Source organism: Phyllostomus discolor, chromosome 5, assembly GCF_004126475.2.
Source record: "Phyllostomus discolor isolate MPI-MPIP mPhyDis1 chromosome 5, mPhyDis1.pri.v3, whole genome shotgun sequence".
Taxonomy (NCBI): Eukaryota; Metazoa; Chordata; class Mammalia; order Chiroptera; family Phyllostomidae; genus Phyllostomus; species Phyllostomus discolor.
Genome location: NC_040907.2, coordinates 898,521 through 920,149, shown reverse-complemented (window position 1 = coordinate 920,149; position 21,629 = coordinate 898,521). Strand labels below are relative to the sequence as shown.

Sequence of the window (21,629 nt, the reverse complement as noted above, 5' to 3'; positions counted from 1 at the left end):
CTCCTCTGTCCACTGTGCTCAGGATGATCAGCAGCCGCCAGCCATGCGGGACTGAGGCTCTCTGGCCCCCCCCCCCAGCCCCCACAGAGTCCTCAGCACCCTGGGAGCCCTGGCAGCCCTGAGACCCCCCCCTCCTCTCACTCTTGCTGGGGCCCCGCCCAGCACACAGTAGGTGCTCAGACTGCGCTTGGTGGAAAGAGGGAGGAGGTGGAGGCTGTGCAGGGACGGGCCGGCCCCAGGCGGGGCCTCCGCAGAGGGAGGGGCGGCCGGCACACAGATGGCGGAGATTATTTAAGCGTCTGAGAAGCAGCTCGGGGCAGGTGGGGGGACCCCCCCCCGTCTGGGTGCCTCTGCCCCCGCAACTATTTTTATTTTATTAGAGTGCGAGTGAGCTCCTCAAACCAGGCCCCCTGCAGGGGGGCTGTGCCTGGGGGCTGTGCCCAGGCCCTGGGGGTGTGGGAGCCAGGGCTGGTCTGAGGGTCACTCGGTGAGGTCAGCAAAGCCTAGGCTGGTCCCAGACAAGGGGGAGGGTGGGGGGCGGGAGTGGGGGCAGCGGGAGCAGGAGGGCCGCTGGCCAGGACGGCCCTCTTCCTCCCATAGAGCCCCCTTGAGAGGCGGGGCGGGGGGGTTGGGCTGACACTGACGGCGCGGGAGGGGAGAGCTGTGTGGGCAGGGGGCCGGCCCCACCATGCCCACCTCCGACCTCAGCGACCAGGAGGCCAGAGGAGCGAGTGTCTGCACACCCACTGTCCTGGCCTGAGCTGCAGGCCCCGGGGCTGGGGTGCGCAGTGTGCCAAGGGTGGGGACCCGCGCAGAGGGCCGGCCACAGCCTGCTCTTTCCCCAGAGGACTGTCCCCAGGTCTGGGCCACACCTGCCACCACCACCAGGTGGCCCCCAGGGACCCGTGCTCTGGGCAGCGACGGCAGCAGCCCGGTCCCCTCCGAGCAGCACACACTCGGACCCAGGGAGAGCCAGGGGGCGGCCCTGCCTGCTCACCCGGCCAGGGGTGAAGCCCCTGTGATGGGCACGGCCACCCACAGCTGTCCCGGCGCCCGTGGCAGTGGGCACGAGCAGACAGGACGTTCCCCGAGACGGCAGCATCCCGTGCCTGGGTCCCACCCCCCAGAAGCCCCCTCCGATGCCCTGGGCCCTCAAGCTCAGCCTGCTGGGAGCCATGGGGTCCTGGGGTGTCCTGCCCCCAGGCCTTCCTCTGCCTGCCTGGCGGCCCCGGGGCTGCCACCTTGCCCCCAGCCAGGCCAGCCCAGCCTCAGAGAGGGGACCCCCTGGAGCAGCACCCTCTGCCCCTGGGGCCGAGGTGGTCCCCACCTCAGCTCCCTCGGGGCACTAATTTGTGGGTGACAGTCCTGTGGAGGGGGCACTGTTAATAGTGGTCCACCCCCTGCCCTTGCAGTGCCCCTTTGTGGGCCCCCGGGCCCCCGCCAGGCGGCAGTGCGGCAGCTGGGAGGGTCTGGGGGAGGGCCCAGGCCCGAACCCCTTGGAGGGCCGGGACGCCCAGCCCAGGTGGGGACGGGCCCCGGGGGACCCGCAGGAAGCAGCTAGAGAGGAAACGAGGCTCGCAGCGGCGACCGGGAGTGGGGGCGCGTTCCTGAAAAGTCACCAGATGGAGCCGGGCCTGCCCGCCGGGAGGGGAGGAAACTCCTGCAGGGCGAGGGGCCCAGCGCCCAGGGAGGGGTCCCGGAGGCTTTGGGGGAGGCAGCGAGCCCCCGCCGCACACCCGCCGGGCGCCAGGCAAGGCCGGGTGGCAGCTGGCGGGCTGGAAGGCTGCCGGGCGGAGCGGGCCAGAGCCGCGGAGGAGATGGGAAACGGAGCGGCTGAGCCCGAGGCTGACCCCAGCCGCTGCTGCTCCTCCGGCCAGCGGAGCCCACTGCCGGCCAGCCCCGGGGCCCCAGCACGGAGGGGCACTGGCCCCCAAGTTCGGCTTCCTAACCTAGGGCAGCAGCCCCCTTCTGCTCCGCCTGCCCGGGGGGCTGGGCCAGCTGCTGGTCCCCACCCCCTGTCCCCAGGTGGGCCGGCTTCCCCTGCCCCTCCTCTGTGCCTCGCCCCGGCCCCCCCTCCCCCACTGACTGGGGTGGGGGTGGGGGGTTTTCCCCGCAGGAGCCTCAACTCCAGGAGAATTTCCAGGGCAAACAGCGGCGCAGCTGGTGGGCCAGCAGGCGGGCCAGGCCAGCTTCCGACCCACATGCAGCCAGCGCCCCAGGCCACTGGGAGGGGCGTCTGTGGGTCTCCGCTCTGAGCTGGCTGAGGGACCCCAGGACAGCGTGGCCCAGTGTCCCGGAGTCGGGGGCCCCATCGCAGCTCCTGAGGACACGCCTGCTGACGGGGCCTTCCCGGGGCACCCGGCCCGGTCCCCGCCCTCGGGGCCTCGGGTCCCTAGGGCTGCGCGAGCAGGTGGATGGACTGTCTGAGCAGCTCACCGCTCCCTCAGCCCAACACCCGGCAGGTGGCGGCCCTGTGCGGGGCTGCCGGGGCTGCCGGGGCTGGCGACTTCCTCTCCCCTCAGCCCCCCCAGAGCCAGAGAAGACCCCCTGTGCCCCTGTGGGGGGTGTCCATTCCCCCACCGCAGGCCCACGGCCTCTCCCACCCAGAAGCCGGTCCAGACAGCGGGAGCCCACGTTCGCCGGGCTGGGGCGGAGGTCCCGGGAGGAAACCCTCACTTCCGTTACTCGGCCCCTCCTGGAGGCTCACCCCCCCACACCGGCAGCCCAAGGGCACGTGGGGCCGCTGGCACCGGACACCCCCCCCCGAGTCCGTGTCCCCCCACCCCGTGACACACAGCCCTCCTGGAGAGGAGCGCTTCCGAGCACCGGCTTTCCGGGAGCAAGGTGCCAGGAGGGGGGAGGCCATCGTCACCGGCGCGTGAGCCGCGCAGATGGAGGCCGGACAAGGCTCCAGCCATCTGCTCCGGCCTCGGCTGCGCACGGAGGCTGTGCTCTCCCGGGAGCGGGGGGGGGCGGGGGGGGGGGCGCACGCGCCTCTCAGTGCACAGCCGAGCCGGGAGCGTCCGCCCCGGCCGCCCCTCCACGCCTGCCACGCTGTCCCCCCCCCCCGCCCGAGTCACAGGGGGCATCAGTCACAGCATGGGCTAGGGGCCGGGGGGGCTGGAGGGGCCGGAGGGGACGGTGCAGGGGCCGGGTGCACACCCGCCCCGTGAAAGCTGCCCCCCGCTGTCCCCCCTCCGGAGAGGCCCAGAGAGGGTCGGCGCCGCGCTCGGGGCCACACAGCTCCCGAGAGGCACGGCCAGGAACGCAGCACCTGCAGCACATCGTCCGGCAACAACGCCCCTGTGCCCCGCACACATCCTTCGGGTGCCCCCAGCCCCGCCCCTCGCCCACGCCGAGCAGCCCAGCTGGCAGCGGACATTCGGTCCAGGACACTCGGGGTCCGAACGGGTCACCAGAGGGCAGGCTCCTGCTCTCCTCGGACCCCAGCCCTTAACCAGGAGGTCCTTCAGCTGCCCGGTCCGGGTCTCTCCCGCTGCTGCAGCCGGGACACCGGGCCCCCGCCCTCGCCGGGGCAAGTGCGGCGCTGGGGGCGGACTGAGACCCCGCCTCGGAGAGGCCCTGTCCCGTCGGGTCCCTGCAAGACCAGCCCTGGCACCACGCACCCCCCCCACCCCGTGCCCAAGCCCCTTGGCGGCAGGCAGTCCTGCTGACCTGTGCCGTCTGTCCGGGGCAGTGATGGACAGGGTGACAGGTCTGAGCAAGAGTCTCCCCCAGCCCCAGAGCCCTGCAGAGCCCTGCGGTCCCCTCCCCTAGGGGACGGGCAGCTGCAGCCCTGTCCGTGGTGCTGACTGGAGTCGGGTGCCACCACCCCTCCACCCGCCCTGGAGGGGACTGGTCTTGGGGGCTTGGCCCAGGTGAGCCCCCTCGGCCCCACAGGCCAGGACACCCTGCATCTGACGCCCCCAGCAGAGGCTGGCGTCTGCTGGGGACAGTTTCGGCTGAGGTCGGGGGCGCCTCCTCCTGCTGCCCACCAGGATTGTCTCCGCCCTTCCCAGGGAGGGGCCAGCACAGGGGACAGCTGGGTCCTCCTGGAGACCCCAGGGGGAGGGGTCTAGCACTGCTTGCGTGGGGTCGGTGGGCCACCGAGGGGCAGCTCAGCAGCCGCCCTAGGCTCCCCGCTGGGGTGGCCACAGTCCCCTTCTTGGAGACCCGCCTGTCCCCCTTACCTTGGTCCCGGCTGACCCCACCAGGGTCCCCCGCTTCTTCCATGGCCTGCAGGTGCCACCCCGCAGCTACCAACACTGCCCAAGGGGGCCGGGCGGCAGGCTGGCCCTGCAAGTCCCTGTCCCCATGCCCGGCAACAGCCCCAGCGCTGCCGGAGCCAGAGCTGCGAGCGAGCCGGAGCCGCGGGACCGCCCTCCCTCGGGAGCCCCGCCCTCCCTCGGGAGCCCCGCCCACCTTAACCCTTCACAGCCCGCAGGCAGCTGGGGCCTGCGGTGGGTGGGGGGGCTCTCGGAGGCCAGCCTCGGGGCGGGGCGGGGGCTGTGCCACACTCTCTGCCCCCCACCCCGCCCTCCCACCCTCCCTGTCTTCCTACCTGCTGCAGGACCCCCAGAGCTGAGGGGCCCCCAGCGGCAGCCCCACTGGATCACAGGGCCCCTCTGTCACCACACACAGCCTCCCCCCAGGCAGAGGGGCCCCAGCTCCTCAGGTCTGGGGAGTCCCTCCTGTGCTCCCTCCCGCCTCCCCCCGCGCCCCCCCCCCAGTCCCTCAGCCAGGGGCCTGCAGAGTCTCCCGGGGTCACCAGGGGTCAGTGGGAGAGCCCCCACCCCAGCCTGCTGCCTGGCCGGGCAGCCCCCAACCCCACGCCTACCCTCCCCGGGGAGGTGTGCTGTGTTCTGACGGGCAGCTCTGGCCCCGAGGGAAGGACATTTCCAGATCAAGGAGAGAGATCTCCACCCTCGGGCAGTTTGGAAAGCTGACCAGCTGCCAGCAGCGGCTGCCCACACTGACCTGCAGCGCCAGGGGTGGCCCGGGGAAGGCTGCGGGGACCACCTGTGAGGTGGGGAGGCAGCCCACGGCAAGCCAGGGTGCGACCGCCTCCGGCCAGGGAGGCCCCCAGTGTGTGTGTGGGGGGGGCGGGTGCGCGGGGAACCAGGTCTGCTCTCCCCGCCACCACCTGAGCCCTGCCCGGGAATGCCCCAGGGCCCCGGCCCGGCTCCCTTAAAGGGGCAGCTGTCCTCCACCCACTGCCACTCGTGGGGCCCCGGCCCCTCGGTCAGAGCCTCCCGTGCCGGGGCCCTGGGGACCGGCCCTCGAGGACTGACACTGTGACTCTCTCGAGTCCATGCTGGTCACACAGGGCTCAGCGGTCAGGGCCCCGGGCCTGTGCCCCCGGCGCTGGCAGAGGGCTCAGAAGGGAGGGGCACGGGCCGTGCCTGACGCCCCTGCTGGCCTCGCCCCACCCCTCGGGGTCCTACAGCTGAGCAGCAGGTGGAGGTGGGGTCTGCCGGGCCCCGAGGGGCCTGCCCTAGAGACGGCACGAGCACAGACGTCCATGAGTGGCTGGAGGCCAGGGAGCGACAGGGGACAGGGCTCGCATGACCCTCGGGCAGGCCCCTCTGGAGAAGGGCCTGCAGCCCCCCAGTCTCGGGAGAGGAGAAACTGAGGCAGGGGCGCAGAGTGGGAGGCGAGGCGCCCAGACCCGGGAGAGCTCGGGGGCTGGCGAGGGGCGGGCGGGCCGCAGGGGCCCAGCAGACTCAGGGCCCAGCCTGCCGTCCTCAGAGCGGTCAGCGGGCTCCTGACCACCGCTCTGAGGCCAGGCCGCGACTCCAGGTCAGGTTCCGATGAATAATCCATGCAGTGGCCGGCCCCGCCCACCGCCCGCGGGGCCCGGGGGGAGAGAGGACTTCCGGCGCCCCAGCCGGCGATGAAAGGCGGTGATTAAGAGCCGCCTGCTGCACTGTTAATTTGCTCAAGAGTCTCAGCTCCGAAATCTCCTTTCTGGGGTTTAAGCAGAATTCTGTCTTTGGGAGCATGTGGCCCGGCTGGCGGTGGGCGGGGTGGCTCATCCCCGCTGGGCCCCAGAGTTCCGCTCCGTTCTCGAGCCAGGAGGGGAGTGGGATGAGCAGACCCTGCCAGGTGACCAGATGACGGGGTGCCGGCCTGGAGCCCCTGCCGGAACCCCCCTCTGGGGTGGGGGCGGTGCACTGGTGCCCTGGCGCCCCCACTCCATCCTGCCCAGCCGGGCACCCGGCCCCTCTCCCCCGAGCCTCCCTCCCAGGTGCCTTCGCCACTGGCCGCACTGGCCGCGCTGACCGCACTGACCAGACCCAGGTCTGCCTCAGGGCTAGCAGAGGCTCCCCAGCCCTGGGGACAGAGCCCTGGCCTGGACGTCCAGGGTTGGGGGGGAGTGTCGGGGGGAGAAGGGCACCCAGAGCTGTCCTCCCTGCTCCCCCTCCCCTGCTCCTGGGACCGAGTTCTCACCTTCCAGTCTAGGAGTCTGCCTGGGCAGGGCGAGCCGGAGGCCGCATCTGGCCCCGAGCTCCAGCAGGTTCTGTCCTTCCGTCCTGAGCATCGCCAGGAGGGGGGACGGAGCCCTAGGACGTGGGACAGCCCAGACCTTGGCTGGGCCTGGGGCCCCGGCTCCCAGCCAGGCCTGCAGGTGGGCAAAGCTGCCCCCACCCCTGAGCCTCAGGTTGCTCGCCTGTGCAAAGGGGACACTGCCCCCAACCCCCACGGGCCTGCCCCTCCTCACTCAGAGCCTCCCGCCCAGAGCCGACCCAGGGGCTCCAGCTCCGCCATCCGCACCCCAGACCCCGCAGTGCACCCATCTGCTGCTGCCTCAGCTGGGGGCGCCCCTGCTCGGCAGCCTGGACAGAAGCCCCGGGGGGGGGGGGGGGGCAGGGGCTGCCTGGGGTCTTGGGGGACAAACTGCGCACCCCTGACCTCCACCACCACCAGCAGTGCAGCTCTCTGAAGCCCGCCGTCCGAGTGTCGTTTCACGGGTGACTTGGAACCCCGCCACTGCGCCCCAGGGGGCCCGGCAGGAAGAGAGCTCCTCCCCCCAGACTGCCCAGGTAGCCCCCCAGGGGCAGGGGCTGGGGACAGGGCGAGGCCAGAACCCTGAGCCAGGGCCAGGCCGGGCCACGTGGGGCCCTGAGGGCCTGTGCGTGTGACCACGGGCGAGTGCCCGGGGACTGGGGTGGGGGGCAGGGGCTGCCCTGCACGACCTGCGTCAGGAGGAACAAACACGCTGTCCGAAGAAGAACAACAGCCCCAAAGAGAGCCGGGGACGGAAGCCCCGGATGGAGACCCGGGGCCGGGCCCCCAGCACCGGGGGACAGTGGCGGTGCCCCTGGCACGTCCTGGACCTTGCTCCCCCATGGCCGCCTCGGAATGCTGCCCTAGAGGCCACCGGGTCCAGCCTCCTGACTCTTCAGGCAGGGAAACTGAGGCAGGGGGCCTTTCCCGGGGCTCAGAGCCAGGCAGAGGCAGCGGGAAGGCCAGGACCCAGACCTTGCCCCAAACACTGTAGCTCCCGTTCCGGGTGGGGTGGGCTGCCCGGGGGGCGTCGCACTGGCCCCTGCTGCCCCCTCCCCTCCACGTGAGCACTCGGCAGGTCCTGCTCACCTCGCCAAAGCGCGGAGCGGGCGTCTGAAGACGGGAGGGCAGCCCCTCCAGGGGGACACAACGGCACTGACAGTGCCAGCACGCACCCCACCCCCACGGGGAGAGCCGGGGCCCAGGAGGGCGGCCCGAGAGCTCCGTTAGCTACCCCACACCGGGGCCACCTCAGCGCTGTCTCCTCGCCCGGTGCAAAGGGTCTGTGACGCATGGCTCCTGATGAGAACTGAAGCTGCTTCCGGGGTCCTGGCCCCATACCCCACAGGCTCCCCCAGCAGGCCAGCACGGCGGCCCGAGCAGCCCCCTGCCCCCGGCGGTGTCTGGGGAGGGAGGGGCATGTGACCCGGGAAAGGCAGGGGACGCGGCCCTGAGCCCAGATCCCCCTCGGTGTCCCCCTTCCCTCCCCGAGTGAGGAGCTGTGCCTGGGGCTCGGCCCTGGGGTCGAGGTCCCCAAGGGGCCGCGCCCTGGCCGGGGAGAGGGATGGACGGGGCCGGGGGATGGGGGGCAGAAGTGGCCAGACCACAGCCAGACCGCCCGCCGTCGCCGTGCCACCTCAGACAGGGCGTGACCCGCCTCCTGGTCCCCCGGCACCCCACGGAGCCAGCGGGCAGCTTCCGGGGGGAATGGCTGACCTCCCCGGCAGAACAGAATGAATGAAGACGCAGCAGCAAGGAATGGCAGGACGTGGGGTCCGTGGCGCTGAGGGCAGCGGGCAGGAGGCATCCCGCTGGGCAGGTGCCCGCTGTGCCCACAGCCCCCAGGGGGGCAGCTGCGGCCCTGTTGGCGGTGACAGGCTCCAAGCCCTGAAAGCTGGGGTGCAGCCGGACTGCCGGGCGGGGGCGGGGCCAGCGGGGCGACGCCGGGGTGGGCTGGCAGGGAGTGGGGGCCACTCACAGCCAGAGGGAGGAGGCTCGGGAAGGCTCCGTCTGAGCGGGCACAGCCACGCCCACATGTCCAGTCCCCCTGGTGCCCGGGGCCAGGCCCCCAGTGGGACAGGCCACTCGTTGCCCCTGCCAATGGCACCTGCAGCCTCAACCTTCCTCCTTGCCCCCCTGCACAGCCCTGAAGGCCTCCCTGCTCAGGCCCAAGGGGTCTGGCCAAGGTCAGCGGGTCAGGCCCCACCCTGGTCTTTGGGGCCCCCATCCTGGGGAGGCCTCCGGAGCAGGCCCTGCCCTCGCCGCCGGGCCTGGTCGCCCCACAACGGCCTGACCTAGATTCCCAGCCCCCGGGCAGCGGCCAGGCAGAGCCACCGACAGCCTGGCACCGGGACAGAAAGGTTGGTTCCAGGGCACGTGCCACCACACGGCCCCCAGCCTGGCCCACTCAGGGACTCCCCCCCCACGGCCCCGGCAAGGTCTGTGGGGCTGCCCACCAGACCCCCTCCAGACCTTGGCGCCTGCCCTCCCTCTCACTGTGCAGGGGATGGCTGGACAGGCAGCCCTGTCCCACGGGGCTCGCCCGACACCGCCCTCCGCACGCCGCCTGCCCAGGTCCCCCGACAACGCCGTTTCGTGTGGCGTTACCCCCACACGCGCCCGACTCAGACGCCACTCCCTCGGTGCTCGCTGGGGGGACGGAGCCCCTCGGAATCCTGGGGGACAGCACGCAAGTCGCCGGCCGCAGAACTGCGTGGACGGCCACCTGGGGCTGAGGCTCACGTGGCACCCGTCACCAGGACTCCTGCAGGGGACAGCCAGGCTGCCCCGGCCGGGCCACAGGGGCGAGCCCACGGCTCAGCCCCCGGGGGGCATCTGTGGCGTGAGGGGAGCTGTCCTCACCGGCTGGCTCCTGCAGGGTTCCGGAACTGGGCGCCCAGGTGGGACCAGCTGCCCAGCCGGGGGCTGCAGGCCGACTCTACAAAGAGGGGCCGGCCCCCGGGGCGGGGGTGCACCAGGCAGCCTGGACCCCCTGGTGACGTGTTGCCCTGCCAGGTACCCCGAGTGCAGCGGCCCGGGGAGGCGCCCAGGGCAGAGAGGCCAACACACACCTCGTCCCCAGACTTAATGACTTTTGCGCCAGCGGGAGGTGGTTGCGTAAGCTCGGATATTAAACGCCAGCAAGACTCAGAACTCCGGGGGCCGAGGGGGGAGCTACGCCTGTCCTGGGACCACCCACGTGCAGCCGGGTCTGTGGGGCCCGGCCGGGGCTGGGGCCTCTCTGGGGCAGGGCTGCCCCGGCGCCCGGGGCCCCACCAGGCCCCCAGCTCACTCTTGGTAAGCGCTTACTGAGTGGCCCCGGGACCCAGGCGGGGGGGGGTCACCTGGGGGGAGGGGCACTGCGCTGGCGACACCCAAGCCGCCCTCCTGAGGTCCGGCTGCCGACGGGCCGGTCGGGCCAGGGCACCGCCGTCCACCTTCCCAGCACAGGAGGCCTGCCCAGGGCTCGGCCGGCCCGACTCGGGGAGCCTGCCCCCCGACCCCACCCCAACCGGGGCTGCTCCTTCCCAAACCTGGGCAGCCGCAGTCTCGGGCGCTTGGGCGTGAGCGTGAGCTCAGGCTAGGGGCACCTGGGGGTCACGGTCCCCATCCAGACAGAGAGAGACCCCGAGATGCCGCGGGACCAGCGCATCCGCCTGCCAGGCAGAGGGTCTCCAGGGCCCGTCGGGGGCAGACGGGAGGCCACTCACTGAGCAGCCGCCCCGGCCGTGGGCACTGACCCCAGGCGGCCCCGCCCCGGGCACCTCGCTTCCGTCGGCCTCACTTGGCTTTCCTGAGGCCCGGCCCGCCCCCCGGTCATCTCCCCTTTGCTCTCAGGGTTCCCGTGGTCCCCAGACCAGAGGGGTGACAGGTCACACTCCCTGACACGGGTGACTGTCACGCGTGTGCCCCGACACACACTTTCCCTGCAGCCTGGGGCCAGGCAGGCCCAGGACGACACAGCGCCGGCGCCCGGGGCGCCGTGCCCTTGGCCGGCCTGCCTCCCTCCTCGCCCCCTGCCCCCCCCCGCCTCCCCCCTCCGGTATCACATGGGCCCCATCTGCCATCAAGGCCTGCATACGCAAATGTTTATTTTTTCCTTCGTGCAAAAAAGGAAAGAAAAGAAAAGAGGGGTGAGTCACGGAGGACGTGCGAGCAGAGAGCACAGGGAGCAGCCCCCCACCAGAGGCGGGGCCTGAACTGCCCGCCCAGGGCCCCCCAGGCCCCCCACCCCCGCCGGCCCCAGAGGCTGCAGGCGCCCACCCGGTCAGCCCTGGCTCAGGGTGAGCGCCGGCCGGCCTCCAGGGACATTACTCCCCTCTGGCCAGATGCCCGGAGGAAAGCTGCCTCTTCCAGGGGGCCCTCCCTGACCACCTCCATGGCCCCCCCCCCCGGTGGGAGGCTGTCCAAGCAACTGGGGCCCCTGCCACACACCTGGGCAGAGGGGCGCCGCCCCATCTCGGATCCCCAGGGAGCATCTGAACTGCCCATCCCTTTGGGGTGGCTGTGAGCAGGAGAACGGGACACCCTGGAGAGCAGGCATTGGGGGCTGGGACCGTTGCCAAGGGCACAGTGACCCGTGAGTCTGGGGGAGGCCAGCCCAGGACAGCCACTCGGGGCCATATCTGCCCCCCAGGATGCAGCCACCAGCTGGTCACGCCAGGCTGGCTCCCCGAGAACGGCACCCGACACCCCGACCTACACTGAGTGCCCCAGACCCCAGGCCGACCTCAGTACGGGCTGGCCAGAACGGTGATCGTCAGGGCGAGCAGGACCGAAAGCCACTGCAACCACGGGGGACGGGGGGATGTCAAGGACTGGAGATGGCCCAGCCGGGGACCTAGGCAGGACGGAGCGGACCCAGACCAAAGGCCAGGGAAGACATGGACAGCCTCTGTGGCACCCCGGTCACGGGAGCGGGTCCCGGGTTCCCTGCCTGTCTGGGTCACCCCTGGCTCCGAGATCAGCTCTCAGGCCACCAGGCCCAGGCCCTTCCCTGAGCCTGGGGTACTGGGGCGGGTCCTGTCCAGCGGAGGGCGGGTCCCCGGGACAGACTCGGGGCTGTGGGTCTGGGGATCCTGTGGAAGGGCTGGCCCCCTCACTGTTCCCACCAAGGTCCCAGGACAAACCAGCCGCAGGGAGGCCCAGCTCCCCAGTTTCAGAGGAGGAAACTGAGGCTGGGGCGGGAAGGGCCACCTGAGACAGTGGGAGCATCGAGCCCAGCTCCCCAGGGTGGGCCAGGACCCTTCCTCTCCACCCCACGCCCTGCCCGGGCCGCCTGGGTCCCCAGCCCGGCCAAGCCACCCCAGGGACCTCACGTGTCTCGAGAGCAGCACCCAGTGGTGACGGTGACGGCTGAGTCACCAACGGGGCTTTTTAAGGCACAGCTGGCTGCAAGGAGCCATTTCGGTCTTTTTGACGAGACAGGTGGGCGCATGGGGTTCTGGCCGGGGCGGGTCTCCCACTGGGTGCTGAGCTCGGAATGTGACTTGGCATCGGGTCTGGTGGCTCCGTGGCCCCAACGGCAGCCGGCTGCCCAGGGGTGCAAATGGGAGTCTCCCTGTGCCCGACGGTCCCACGTGGGTGCCCCCGACTCTCCCTGGGCCTCTGCCGGCCCCCACCTGCCCGTCCGTCCATCCATCTGCCCCTCCGCTGTCCTGAGGAAGCCCCAGCCGTGCACACTGCCCAGAGCTTGTCCCCACCCGGCTCCCCGCCCGGCTCCTCGGCCGGCTCAGCCCCAGGTCTCTGTGGGGCACCCTGAAAAAGTCGGGCCGGGCAGGAGGGGGGCAGCCCCAGGGAGAGCAGCTCCCTGCCCCCCAGTCTGGACCCAGCGCCCCAACCCCGGTGCCGTGCCCCCAATCACCCTGCCGATCTCGGGGCCTGCACCCTTGCTCACAGACACGGAACACGCCAAGCCCAAAATAACCCCGCACGGCACCCACCGGAAAGCGTAACTGAGGCAGGCGCAGCTGCAGAGCCGCTTTTTAAAAACACACACACACAGTCCCGCCCGCCCCCAGGAGACCTGCCTCCACCCACAGCTGCTCGCAGGTACGGGGCGAGGGTGGGGGCAGGGGGGCGGCGGGGCAGGGGCCCACAGTGCCACCGCCCTTCGCAGCCCACCCCCCTCGGCGGCGAAGTCCTCCCACTCACCCCCAATACCCCTGGGAGGAGTTGGGGTCCCCCTCCCATGGAGCATCGCCACGAGGCCCAGGGCCTGGTCCCCGCTCTCCGAACACCTGCACTGCAGCCCAGCCAGCCGCTCCAGCGTGGTCCACCCCACGTGCCGAGCGCCCGGACGCCTGCAGACCAGCCCCAACCTCCGGCCAACCGGCACCTTCCAAGCTCAAAGCCCAGGACAGACAGCTCAGCTGCCCAGGGCCACACGGGGCTGGGAAGGGGCATCGGAGCCCAGCACCCCGGGGGGCTGTCCGATCCTGGGCTCCAGGGAAAAGCACGAGGCCCCAAAACCGCTGGCCCAAGGCCGCTGCCGGGCCCCCCGTGCCGGGCCTCCCCCACTGCCCAGCAGAGGGGCCCAGCCTCACCAGAGGGGCCTTGGGAGACCCCCGCCCACCTTCCTGGCTGGCAAGGCCTGGGGGCAGACATCACTGAGGGAGGGGTGAGCCTCCCAGGCCCAGCCTGGCCCCCACACCTTCCAGGAGCCTCGGGAGCCAGCACCTGGCCCGGGAACACCAGGGTGGCCGAACAAGGAGGGTGCCAGTCGGGGCTCCCCCTCCGGGCAGCGCTCTCAGCAGCTGGCTCAGCCAGGGGCCCAGAGGGCCGGGACATGGGCCTCCAGACCGAGTGGATAAACTCCTGCCCCGGCAGCCCCGGCAGCCCCGGCAGCCCCGACACTAAGGCAGGGCCTGCGGGGTCAGGTGGCAGGACGCCTTCCTGAGAAGGGGGTGCTGGCACCGGCTGCCGGGCCCCCACGCCCCACAGAGCACCGCCGAACCTCAGGAAGGAAAGGGGAGCCCCCATATGCCAGCCAGCTCACTCCTTCTCCCGGCTGGGGACGAGAGTGCGTGCAGGAGTGTGCCCATGTGCCCGCGTGTGCCTGCGTGTGCACCCGGGTGCACGGGTCCTGGGCCCAGCAGGGGTGGGGAAGGTGACGCGGTGGGCGCTGACCCTGTGGACGCAGGTGGTTGGAGCACTTAGGGTCTCTCCCTCCCCACCCGTCGGGGCTGGGTGGGTGCCCTGCCCTGCCCTGCCCGGCCTCCCGGGGTTCAGGGTGCCTGTCGCCAGCCCGGCCCCCCAGGGCCCCACCCCCACCCCCAAGTTCAGCCGCGCAGCAGCAGGAGCTGAGAAAACAGGTGTGAAGAGCCTGCTCTGATCTGTGGGGGCGGAGACCCCTGAATCCGAGCACGAGGTTGCTGGGAGCAGGGAGGAGGCGAACAAGGGGGGGAGGAGGGCAGCGGGGGGTGGGACGGCCCCCGTGCGGAGGGGGCACACACACGCTGCAAGGGCCGGAGGTCGGAGGACCCCAGCTGGATGCGGCCCCTGGGGGCCAGCGCCAGGGGCCCCACGGCCCCCGCCCCGCCCCACAGCCCGGGCCGGGCAGCTCTGCGCTGGGCTGGTGACCCCACAGCCTCCCTCGTCCCTTTGTGCTGGGCAGTGGCGGGGACAAAAGCCTGCTCCCGCTGGCTGGCTGCTGCCGCTGGAGACGCCTCCCAGGAGCCTTCCTCCCCGTGCGAGGATGCGGGGCTGTTACACAACAGCCTCGAGAATAATCCGAGGGCGGGTGGGGCCGGGGCCACGGGCGGCCTGCCTCCTGGGACCCCACGGGACGGGGTGCGGGGGACACCCACATACTCGGGCCCTGCTTCTGCCCGGGCCTGGGCCAGTCGGCAGCCAGAGCGGCCCCTGGGCACCCACCCCTGCACCTGGCCGACGGCTCTGCTGCGTCCTGGTCCCCCCACCCCTGGCTCCCAGGGGCTGGCCCGGGGCTCAGAGTGGCAGGCAGGACCCCAGAAAGCGCTGGGCCATTTCTGCCTGGCAGCCCTGAGGGTCAAAAGTCCTGGCTGGGCCTTTCGTGGCCCGAGACCAGGCAGCCACAGAAACTCGGTTTCCAGTGGGCGTGAGGCCGGAGCCCCCAGTGGGTGCCCCTTCCCAGCGGTCACGGGGACGGGCTGGCTGTGTGGACGAGGGTGGGGGCAGGGGAGGGGAGGGCTGGCCTGGCAGTAACAGGAGTGCCGCCGGCAGCCCACCCCTCACCCTGCCGGCCCCCCCAGCAGGTGGCAGGCAGACTGCGCTCCCTCTGGGCTGCCGGCCGAGGGGCGGGCGCCACGGTTTCCAGCTAATGAAGTCGTCCCGTTAGGCGCGGAGTAACAGAATACATACAAATTGGCCCATAGCTCTTTATCTGTTGCAGACATTAAAAATTAAGACCCAGTTACAACTCGCATTGTCAGACCTGGCTGCCGCCGCTGCTCACGCTGGCGAGCGTGTGGGGCGTGTGGGGCGGGATTATGTAACCTGAGCTCTCCACTGTGGAGCCCCGGGCCTCCTGCCCCTCACGGCCCCCCGCAGGGTGCCCCGGGGGGGCTCTCCCCCACCCACGAGACCCTCCGGCCCCTGGGACTGGCCCCTGGGACCGGCCCCAGGCACCAGCAAAAGGGGGGTCCTGCCTGGTCACCCACGGAGGGACCACTGCCGGCCTTCGGGACACCCTCCTGCTGCCCAGCTACTCGCCGACGGCAGCCGCTCCGTGGGCAGCTGGTGAGACCCCCCCACCCCGGCCTCACGCCCACCACACACCTCGGGCGGGCCGGGGCCCCAGGCGTCGAGGCCGCCAGGCCCACGCCCCGGGAAGCCTCGGGCGCAGGTCAGCTCTCGCCTCCTCGGGGCAGGGCGAAGGCCAGGCCAGGGCCCCCAGCCTCCGGGTCCCTGGGAAGGGGCCATGGGGCCCCTCCAGGCATGGATGGCCGGCCACACACCCCCACCTCCCGCACACCCGCCTCCACCGCCCTGCCTGCGACCCCAGGCCTCGCCGCCGGCCGCACAGAGGACGTGGCCGAGGGTCCCAGCACACGGGTGTGAGGGCGGGGCTGCCGGGGGTCTTCAGGGTCAATTCCTTCCGTCACCTCAGGCAAGGGCGAGCGCCCGCAGGGAGGCCCACAGGCTGGCTGTGTCCCCACCCCCAGGGGGAGGGTCACGATGACCTCCGACCTCCCGCCTGCCCCTCTGTGGCCGAGCCTGCGGCCCAGCGGCCCCGGCCGGGCGCGTGTGGGCTCCCTGTGGCAGAAGCGTTTGAGCGCCAGGGCCACTGAGTGTCGCCTCTCAGACATCGGGGTGTCCGGGGTTAGACAGAACACAGACCGGGGCCACTTTCACGGGGGACAGGCCCCGTGACTCTCAGGGGAGTCAGCGATCACTCTGTCCGCCTCTGGGGTCGAGGAGCAGGGTGGGCGGAGGGGGGAGTGGGAACGGGGTGGGGGGCCTCCTGCCTCCACGGGGTCTCCCCTCCGCTGGCCCAGCAGTGCCCGAGTGCCCTCCCGGATGCCCGATCGCAGGCCAGAGCCCCAGGAGGGAGCGCCCCCCAGCAGCCCACTGTGCCCAGCCTGCTGGTGCTGCAGGAGGCTGGCCCAGCGCCAGGATGGCACCTGCTGCCCCACAGAGGCACCCAGCCCAGCGGCTGCCCCACAGGCCCAAATGGCTGTGCCCCTAAGGCACCATCCACGCCCACCCGGCCAGGGGGACTGGTGTCCCGTCCTGGGCTCCGTGGGGCTCACTCTCACTCTCAGGACCCATCCTCCAACGGGGGGAAGAAGAGTTGGTACAGGGCAGCCCCCAGCTCCCTCAGCCCGCACCTGCGGCCTGCAACGGCTCCTGGCGCCCCTCACCTGCCCGCCACCCCACACGCACACACCTGCTGCCCCTCCGGGATCGGGCCCTCCCGCTCGGGTCTGGACCTGCGAAACAGCTCAGCCCACCTGGTGGCCCAGGTAGCCGGCGGAAGGGGAGCCGCGGGCGCCCCTCCCCCCGCCGCGCCGACCCACCCCCCAGGGCAGCGGCGCCCCCGCGCGTCCACGAGCCCGGGCGCAGCAGCAGGAGCAGCGCGGCACCTACTGTGCTTCCGCGGGGCGGCTCCCGCGTCCATTGTCTCCGCGGTGGCGGCGGCGGCAGCGGGGAGCGGAGGGCCGCCGGGGAGGGCGGGGTGGGGGCGCTGTCAGCGGCCGGCCTCAGGCTGGGGCTTCGGCTCCCGCTCCCGCTCCGGCGGCATCGCCCCGCCGGCTCGGGCGGCCCGCGGCGGGCTCAGGCGCGCTGACACTGCGCCCGTGCAGTGGCGCTGCGCGCGGAGAGCGCTGTCACTCGTGCCGCCCGCACCACACCCCCTGCCCGCCCCGCTCGGGCGGGGGCCGGGGGCGCGGGCTCCGCGGCGGGCTCAGAGCCAGGGCACCGAGCGCAGAGCGGGGCGCAGAGCACGCAGTGGGGCCAGAAGGCCCACCCAGCGCCCGCCCCCACCAAAGTATGCTCCCGCGGCTTCCCAGGTACCCCACTTCCCCGTCCTCCCGCCCCCGCTCCGCGGGGCCCCGAGCGGCGACCCGGGAAGAGGGCGGGGCCAGAGCGCTTCTCCATCCTGAGGCCGGGCACTCCCGCGGCGGCAGCACCACTCTGGCCCTGGGACCCCCAACCCCCGCCCCCAGCCCCACACAGCAGTGAGGAGAGCTGGGCCCGTGTCCACAGAGGCCAGCCCTGGTCCAGGGATTTAGCCGGAGGCAGGACGCGGGACGCAGGACGAAGGTGCGTGTCCCAGCTCCCCAGGACCCACTGGGGCCTCAGCCCAGCCCCTCCTGTCCCTGGGGCCTTCAGCCGCCGGTTTCCTCTGGCACAAAACCTGCTGACCACCCAGGTCCTTTGCAGACCGCTGCAGCCCCGGGAGGTCCCCAGCTTCCCCCCAAGCCACGCACCGGGCTGCCCGGCCGGGCCCCAGGACCCTGCCCAGAGCAAACGCTGACCCACGAGAGCTGGCATCTTGGCGACGGCCTGCGCCAGCGGAGCTCACAGGGCTTTCTGCTCTCCAGGAGCACGGGACGGGACGGGGCTGTGCCCTGACTGCAGCTCCACACCCGTCCGGGCGCTCCGGGACTCTCTGTCCCACCGAAGCCGGGCTCACCTGGGCAGCTCTGCGGGGGGGGGGGGGGCAGCATCAGCGTGTCCACCGGGCTGCCAGCTGGTGGCAAACACCCTGCCATTATCGAGGGAGGGGCTATCAAAGCCATGAGGCCATTAGGGCAGTCCCCTCCTGCCCACCCAGGACCCCGGCCACGGCCGCGCGGGGCCTCCCGGTGCCGTCACTCAGGGAAGGCTGCCTCCCAGCTCCCCCCCCAGGGGCTGTGTCCAGTGTCCACCCCTCCCCTGGGCCACCCACGCCTCTCTCCTGCCCACCCCCACCCGGACGGCGCGAGATGACCCAGGACCCCCCCGTGAGTGGGACAGCGGACACGCCTCAGACGGATGAGGACGGAGACGCCCAGAGGCGTGTGTGGAGGCCCCGAGGGGCAAGCGGGCAAAGTGGAGGCGCCCCGGCAGGAGCCGGCCGGGCCAGGACGGGGCCCCATCCCCGAGGGCCCACGGCATTCTGCGGCCACACGGCCTCGGGCGCCTGGTCAGGCGGGGGCAGGGGCTTCCCCTGCTCGCCCCCGGGCCTTCGCTGGCCTTCCTCAGCGACGGCCCCGAGTGCTACCCACCACCGCCGGCCTGAGAGCCGGCCAGCGGGGAGACTTCCCGGGCGCCCGGGGGGGTGGCACCCGCCCTCGCCCACCCCAGGCAGCAGGGGACTCGGCGCGGTGGGGTGGGGCGGCTTCTCTCTCAGGGCCCGGGCGCCCAGCACACACCCACCCACAGTGATGCCCCAGGAGCCCCCGGGGATGCAGGGGGACGGGGCCGAGGGCCTGAGACCTGGAGACACGGGCGGCGCCGAGGCAGGGACATCGGGGCGCCCTCCGGCCAGCGGCCAAAACTGACCTGCGGATCGGAAACCACAAAAGGAGTCTCCGGCCTGCGCCAGAGACCCCGGGGATGCCGGGGCTTGTGCCGTGATGCGCCCACCGTGTCCGCCGTGCCCACCAGCGGGGGCACCTCCAACAGCTGGTGGACAGCCTGCCCTGCGGTCCCCATTGCCCCCTGAGAGCCGCTCCAGGCCTTACCCTCAGCCCTGCCCCCCTTGCAGGGAGGTGTCCGGGCCTCGTTCTAATACTCCTCCCCGCCCCTCCGCCACGCAGGAGCACAGGCGCCAGCAGGCTGCTCCGACTGCAAACTTGCAGGGACTCTGGGCCCTCCCACCACGACGTATCTATCTGACCTCTCAGCTTGACACCCTGGGGTCCCGCCCACTGGCACCTCCATTCCCACCCACTTTCCAAGGCCGGAGTGAGCTGCCTCCCCCAGGAAGCCTTCCCTGGTTCCCTCTGCTCTCACACGAGCCTCCTCTGAGACTGTGTGGCCCCTGGGGTCTGAGCCGCAGAATTCCACCCCAGATGTTGCAAGGGTCTTGGCCTCCTGTCTGGCCAAGCAAGATCACGGGGTCCCTGCAGGCAGGGCCCCATGCCGCTGCTCCCCCAAACACGCCGGCCCGACCGGCTGCTGGTGGCCTCGGGGGCATGTCTGCGGCCTCGGCAGGGAGGAGGAGTCCGACAAGATGGGCCCCTGGCCCAGGGGCCCCGAGACTGTCCCCGTGGGACTGTGCCCTGGCGAGCCCGCGGTGCAGGGAGCCCTCCGCGGCCCCGGGCCCCCAGCGAGGCCGCGCAGGCCCCCGACGCGCCCGGAGGCAGCGAGAGGCGCAGCAGGGCAGCAGGCGCCCGCCCGCCGCATCGATAGCCTAATTGGGTGAATGTGCCATCTCCACCCGCTAAATTTAGAAAGTGAGCGCTTCGTTTTCTCCGAGCATCTGCTCTTAAGACGTCTCGTTCTCAATCAGAACTGGAGACAGCGTGCTGGACGGGCTCTCGGCGCCCACTCCCCACACGCGGCGGAGCCCGAGCCGGGGGCAGCCCGGGCCGGCCGGCTGGTGCTGGCAGGGGTGGCCGCCAGGCACCTCCCGTGGGCACAGGACAAGGCAGGTGGCCGGGCCCGAGGCCCAGGGCAGGGCTGACCCACCCGCCTGAGACACAGCACATTGGAAGGGCCATCGCCAAAGGGTCCAGTGTTTCCACAGCCACTGCCGGCCTTTAGGGGTCTCAGATTCCTGAGAGCACTGGGTGGGGCCACTGAACTGGGTCAGGCCTGAGAGGGCCCCGACCAGGCCGTGTCCAGTACTGCCATCCACCCACCCACGAGGCCGGGGCCTCGCTCCTCCGAGCCGGCCTGGGCCCCTGCGTGAGGTGGGCGTGTTTGAAGCCCCTCGAGTGTGTGAACGGCTGGGCCTCCGCAGGGCAAATCCATGGGGCCCCCGAGTCCTGAAACCCGCAGGGGGGTGCCACAGGACGGGGGGCTTCCCCTGGCCCACATGACCCCAGGCCAGCTGGGGAGAAAACAGCCATCCGGGTCCTGCAGTCGGGGGTGGGGGGTGCGCCTCAGCCGCCGGGGCTGGAGGGGTCCGGCGGCGCCTGCCCCAGGCCGGGGTGCAGGCGGGGAGGGGCATGGAAAACACCACGACCTCCCGTCTTGTCTGGGTCCCGTCCCATGTCAGCACGAGGGGCATGTCTGCACCTGGCCGGGGTGACCAGGAGGGCCAGGAGGGCAAAGGGACAAGCTGGAGCCGGTGACCAGGACACAAGGGGGAACCCAGCAGAGACCCTCCCCGGGGCCCTCCCGCTGACTGGCAGGTCCCGCAGCCCAGGGCTGCTCGCTGGGGGTCTCTGGACCCAGGGACGCTGGGCCCTGCCCCCCTCCCCGCACCCAACCACGGCCAGGCTGGGGGCTGCTATGCGCCCCTTGTGCATCGGCCAGAGCCGGCTGTTCACTCACTCACTCACTCATCTGTTCTTACACTCCTGTCCCTGTTCACCAGCACGCCCCGCGGGGCGCCGGGCAGGGTGGCCAGGAATCTGGGGTACCCACCCCAAGAGCCCTGCCCTGCAGGAAGGCTCTGCCTGCTGGCCAGCATGAGAAAACCAGCTGGCCATGCGGTTGACCACGTCAGTCACAGTGGACACCAGATGGGCCCCAGCCAGGGTGGGGGCGGAGCTCTGTGCAGTGGGAGGGGCACGCAGGGGCAGGGACCGGGCCACAGAGGGTCTCGGAGAGCTCAGCGAGGAGGGGTTGTTGGGTCAGACCCAGAAGAGATGGGCGGTGTGGCAGGGGAGGGGAGGGAGGGACTGAGGTGGGGACACCAGGGGGCAGGCCCCCTTCGGCCAGGGGCCGGGACACAAAGGTGGTTCCATGGGGGCGGGGGTGGGGGTGGGGGGCTTGGAGGCGGAGAACAGGGCGGAGGCTGGAGACGCAGACCTGCAGGTTCAGGCTCCGGGAACAGGGCAGCTGGGGGCGGGGTCTGAAGTCGACTTCTCAAAGATGCTGAGTTTGAGATTCAGGCAGAGCCGGCCAGGCGGCCTGGGGAGGTCTGAGGGGAGCTGGGGCAGCCATGGGGCTGGGCACCCCAGGGCTGACCCCAGGTGTCAGTGGACCCTGAGTCTCTGGAGCAGGCCTCCGTGCTCCGAGAAGAGGGGCCCAGAGCTGGACAGCGTGGTGCCCAGTCGCTGCCCGAGTCCACTCCCTTGTGGCCAGAAAGCAAGCTGACGCCCCAGACCCCACATCCCCTTGGGCCAGGTCTGGGGTCGATGCTCTCTCCTCTGCCTGCTCTGGGCACTCAGCCCTGTGCCGGGGCCCAGAGTGGGGCCCCAGGCCCGTCCACGGGGCTGCCCCACCGGAGTAGCATGCACATGGCAGCAGGGACGCGGCCCACTGGGCCCCAGAGTGGGGACCACCCGCAGGGCTCTGCCCTCAGTGCCCCTCCGGGGGGGTTTCTGGAGGGAGCCAGTTACCGCACTCCCCCAAGACCAGAGACCCGAGCCGGCCGCCTGGGCTCCTGGCTGCCCGCTAGAACTGAGTCCAAACCACCGCGAGTCGGCGCCCGAGCGCGCTCACGGGGACCTCCCAGCTGGTCTGCTCACTGCCCGGCGGCGCTCTGCCAGGTGAGGACGGGGCTCCCCGCCCAGGGAGAGGGGAGCCCGAAGCCGCCCCAG

The 21,629-nt window shown here is 71.9% G+C and overlaps 1 protein-coding gene across 3 annotated transcripts in view; it reads right to left on the bottom strand.

Annotated features, from left to right (window-relative positions):
• Positions 1 to 21,629, bottom strand: part of PLCH2 (phospholipase C eta 2) — a 51,472-nt gene that overhangs the window by 26,274 nt on the left and 3,569 nt on the right. The window contains exon 1 of one of the 3 annotated variants that reach the window (XM_036025204.1): positions 4,191 to 4,326. The exons of 1 other annotated variant lie outside the window; for it this stretch is intronic. In XM_036025204.1, coding sequence (XP_035881097.1) covers positions 4,191 to 4,233 — 43 coding nt within the window. In that variant the 5' untranslated portion in view covers positions 4,234 to 4,326. Of the gene's footprint in view, positions 1 to 4,190; positions 4,327 to 21,629 lie in introns of those variants that run through there. One more of the 3 variants, XM_036025197.1, reaches the window with a different exon arrangement.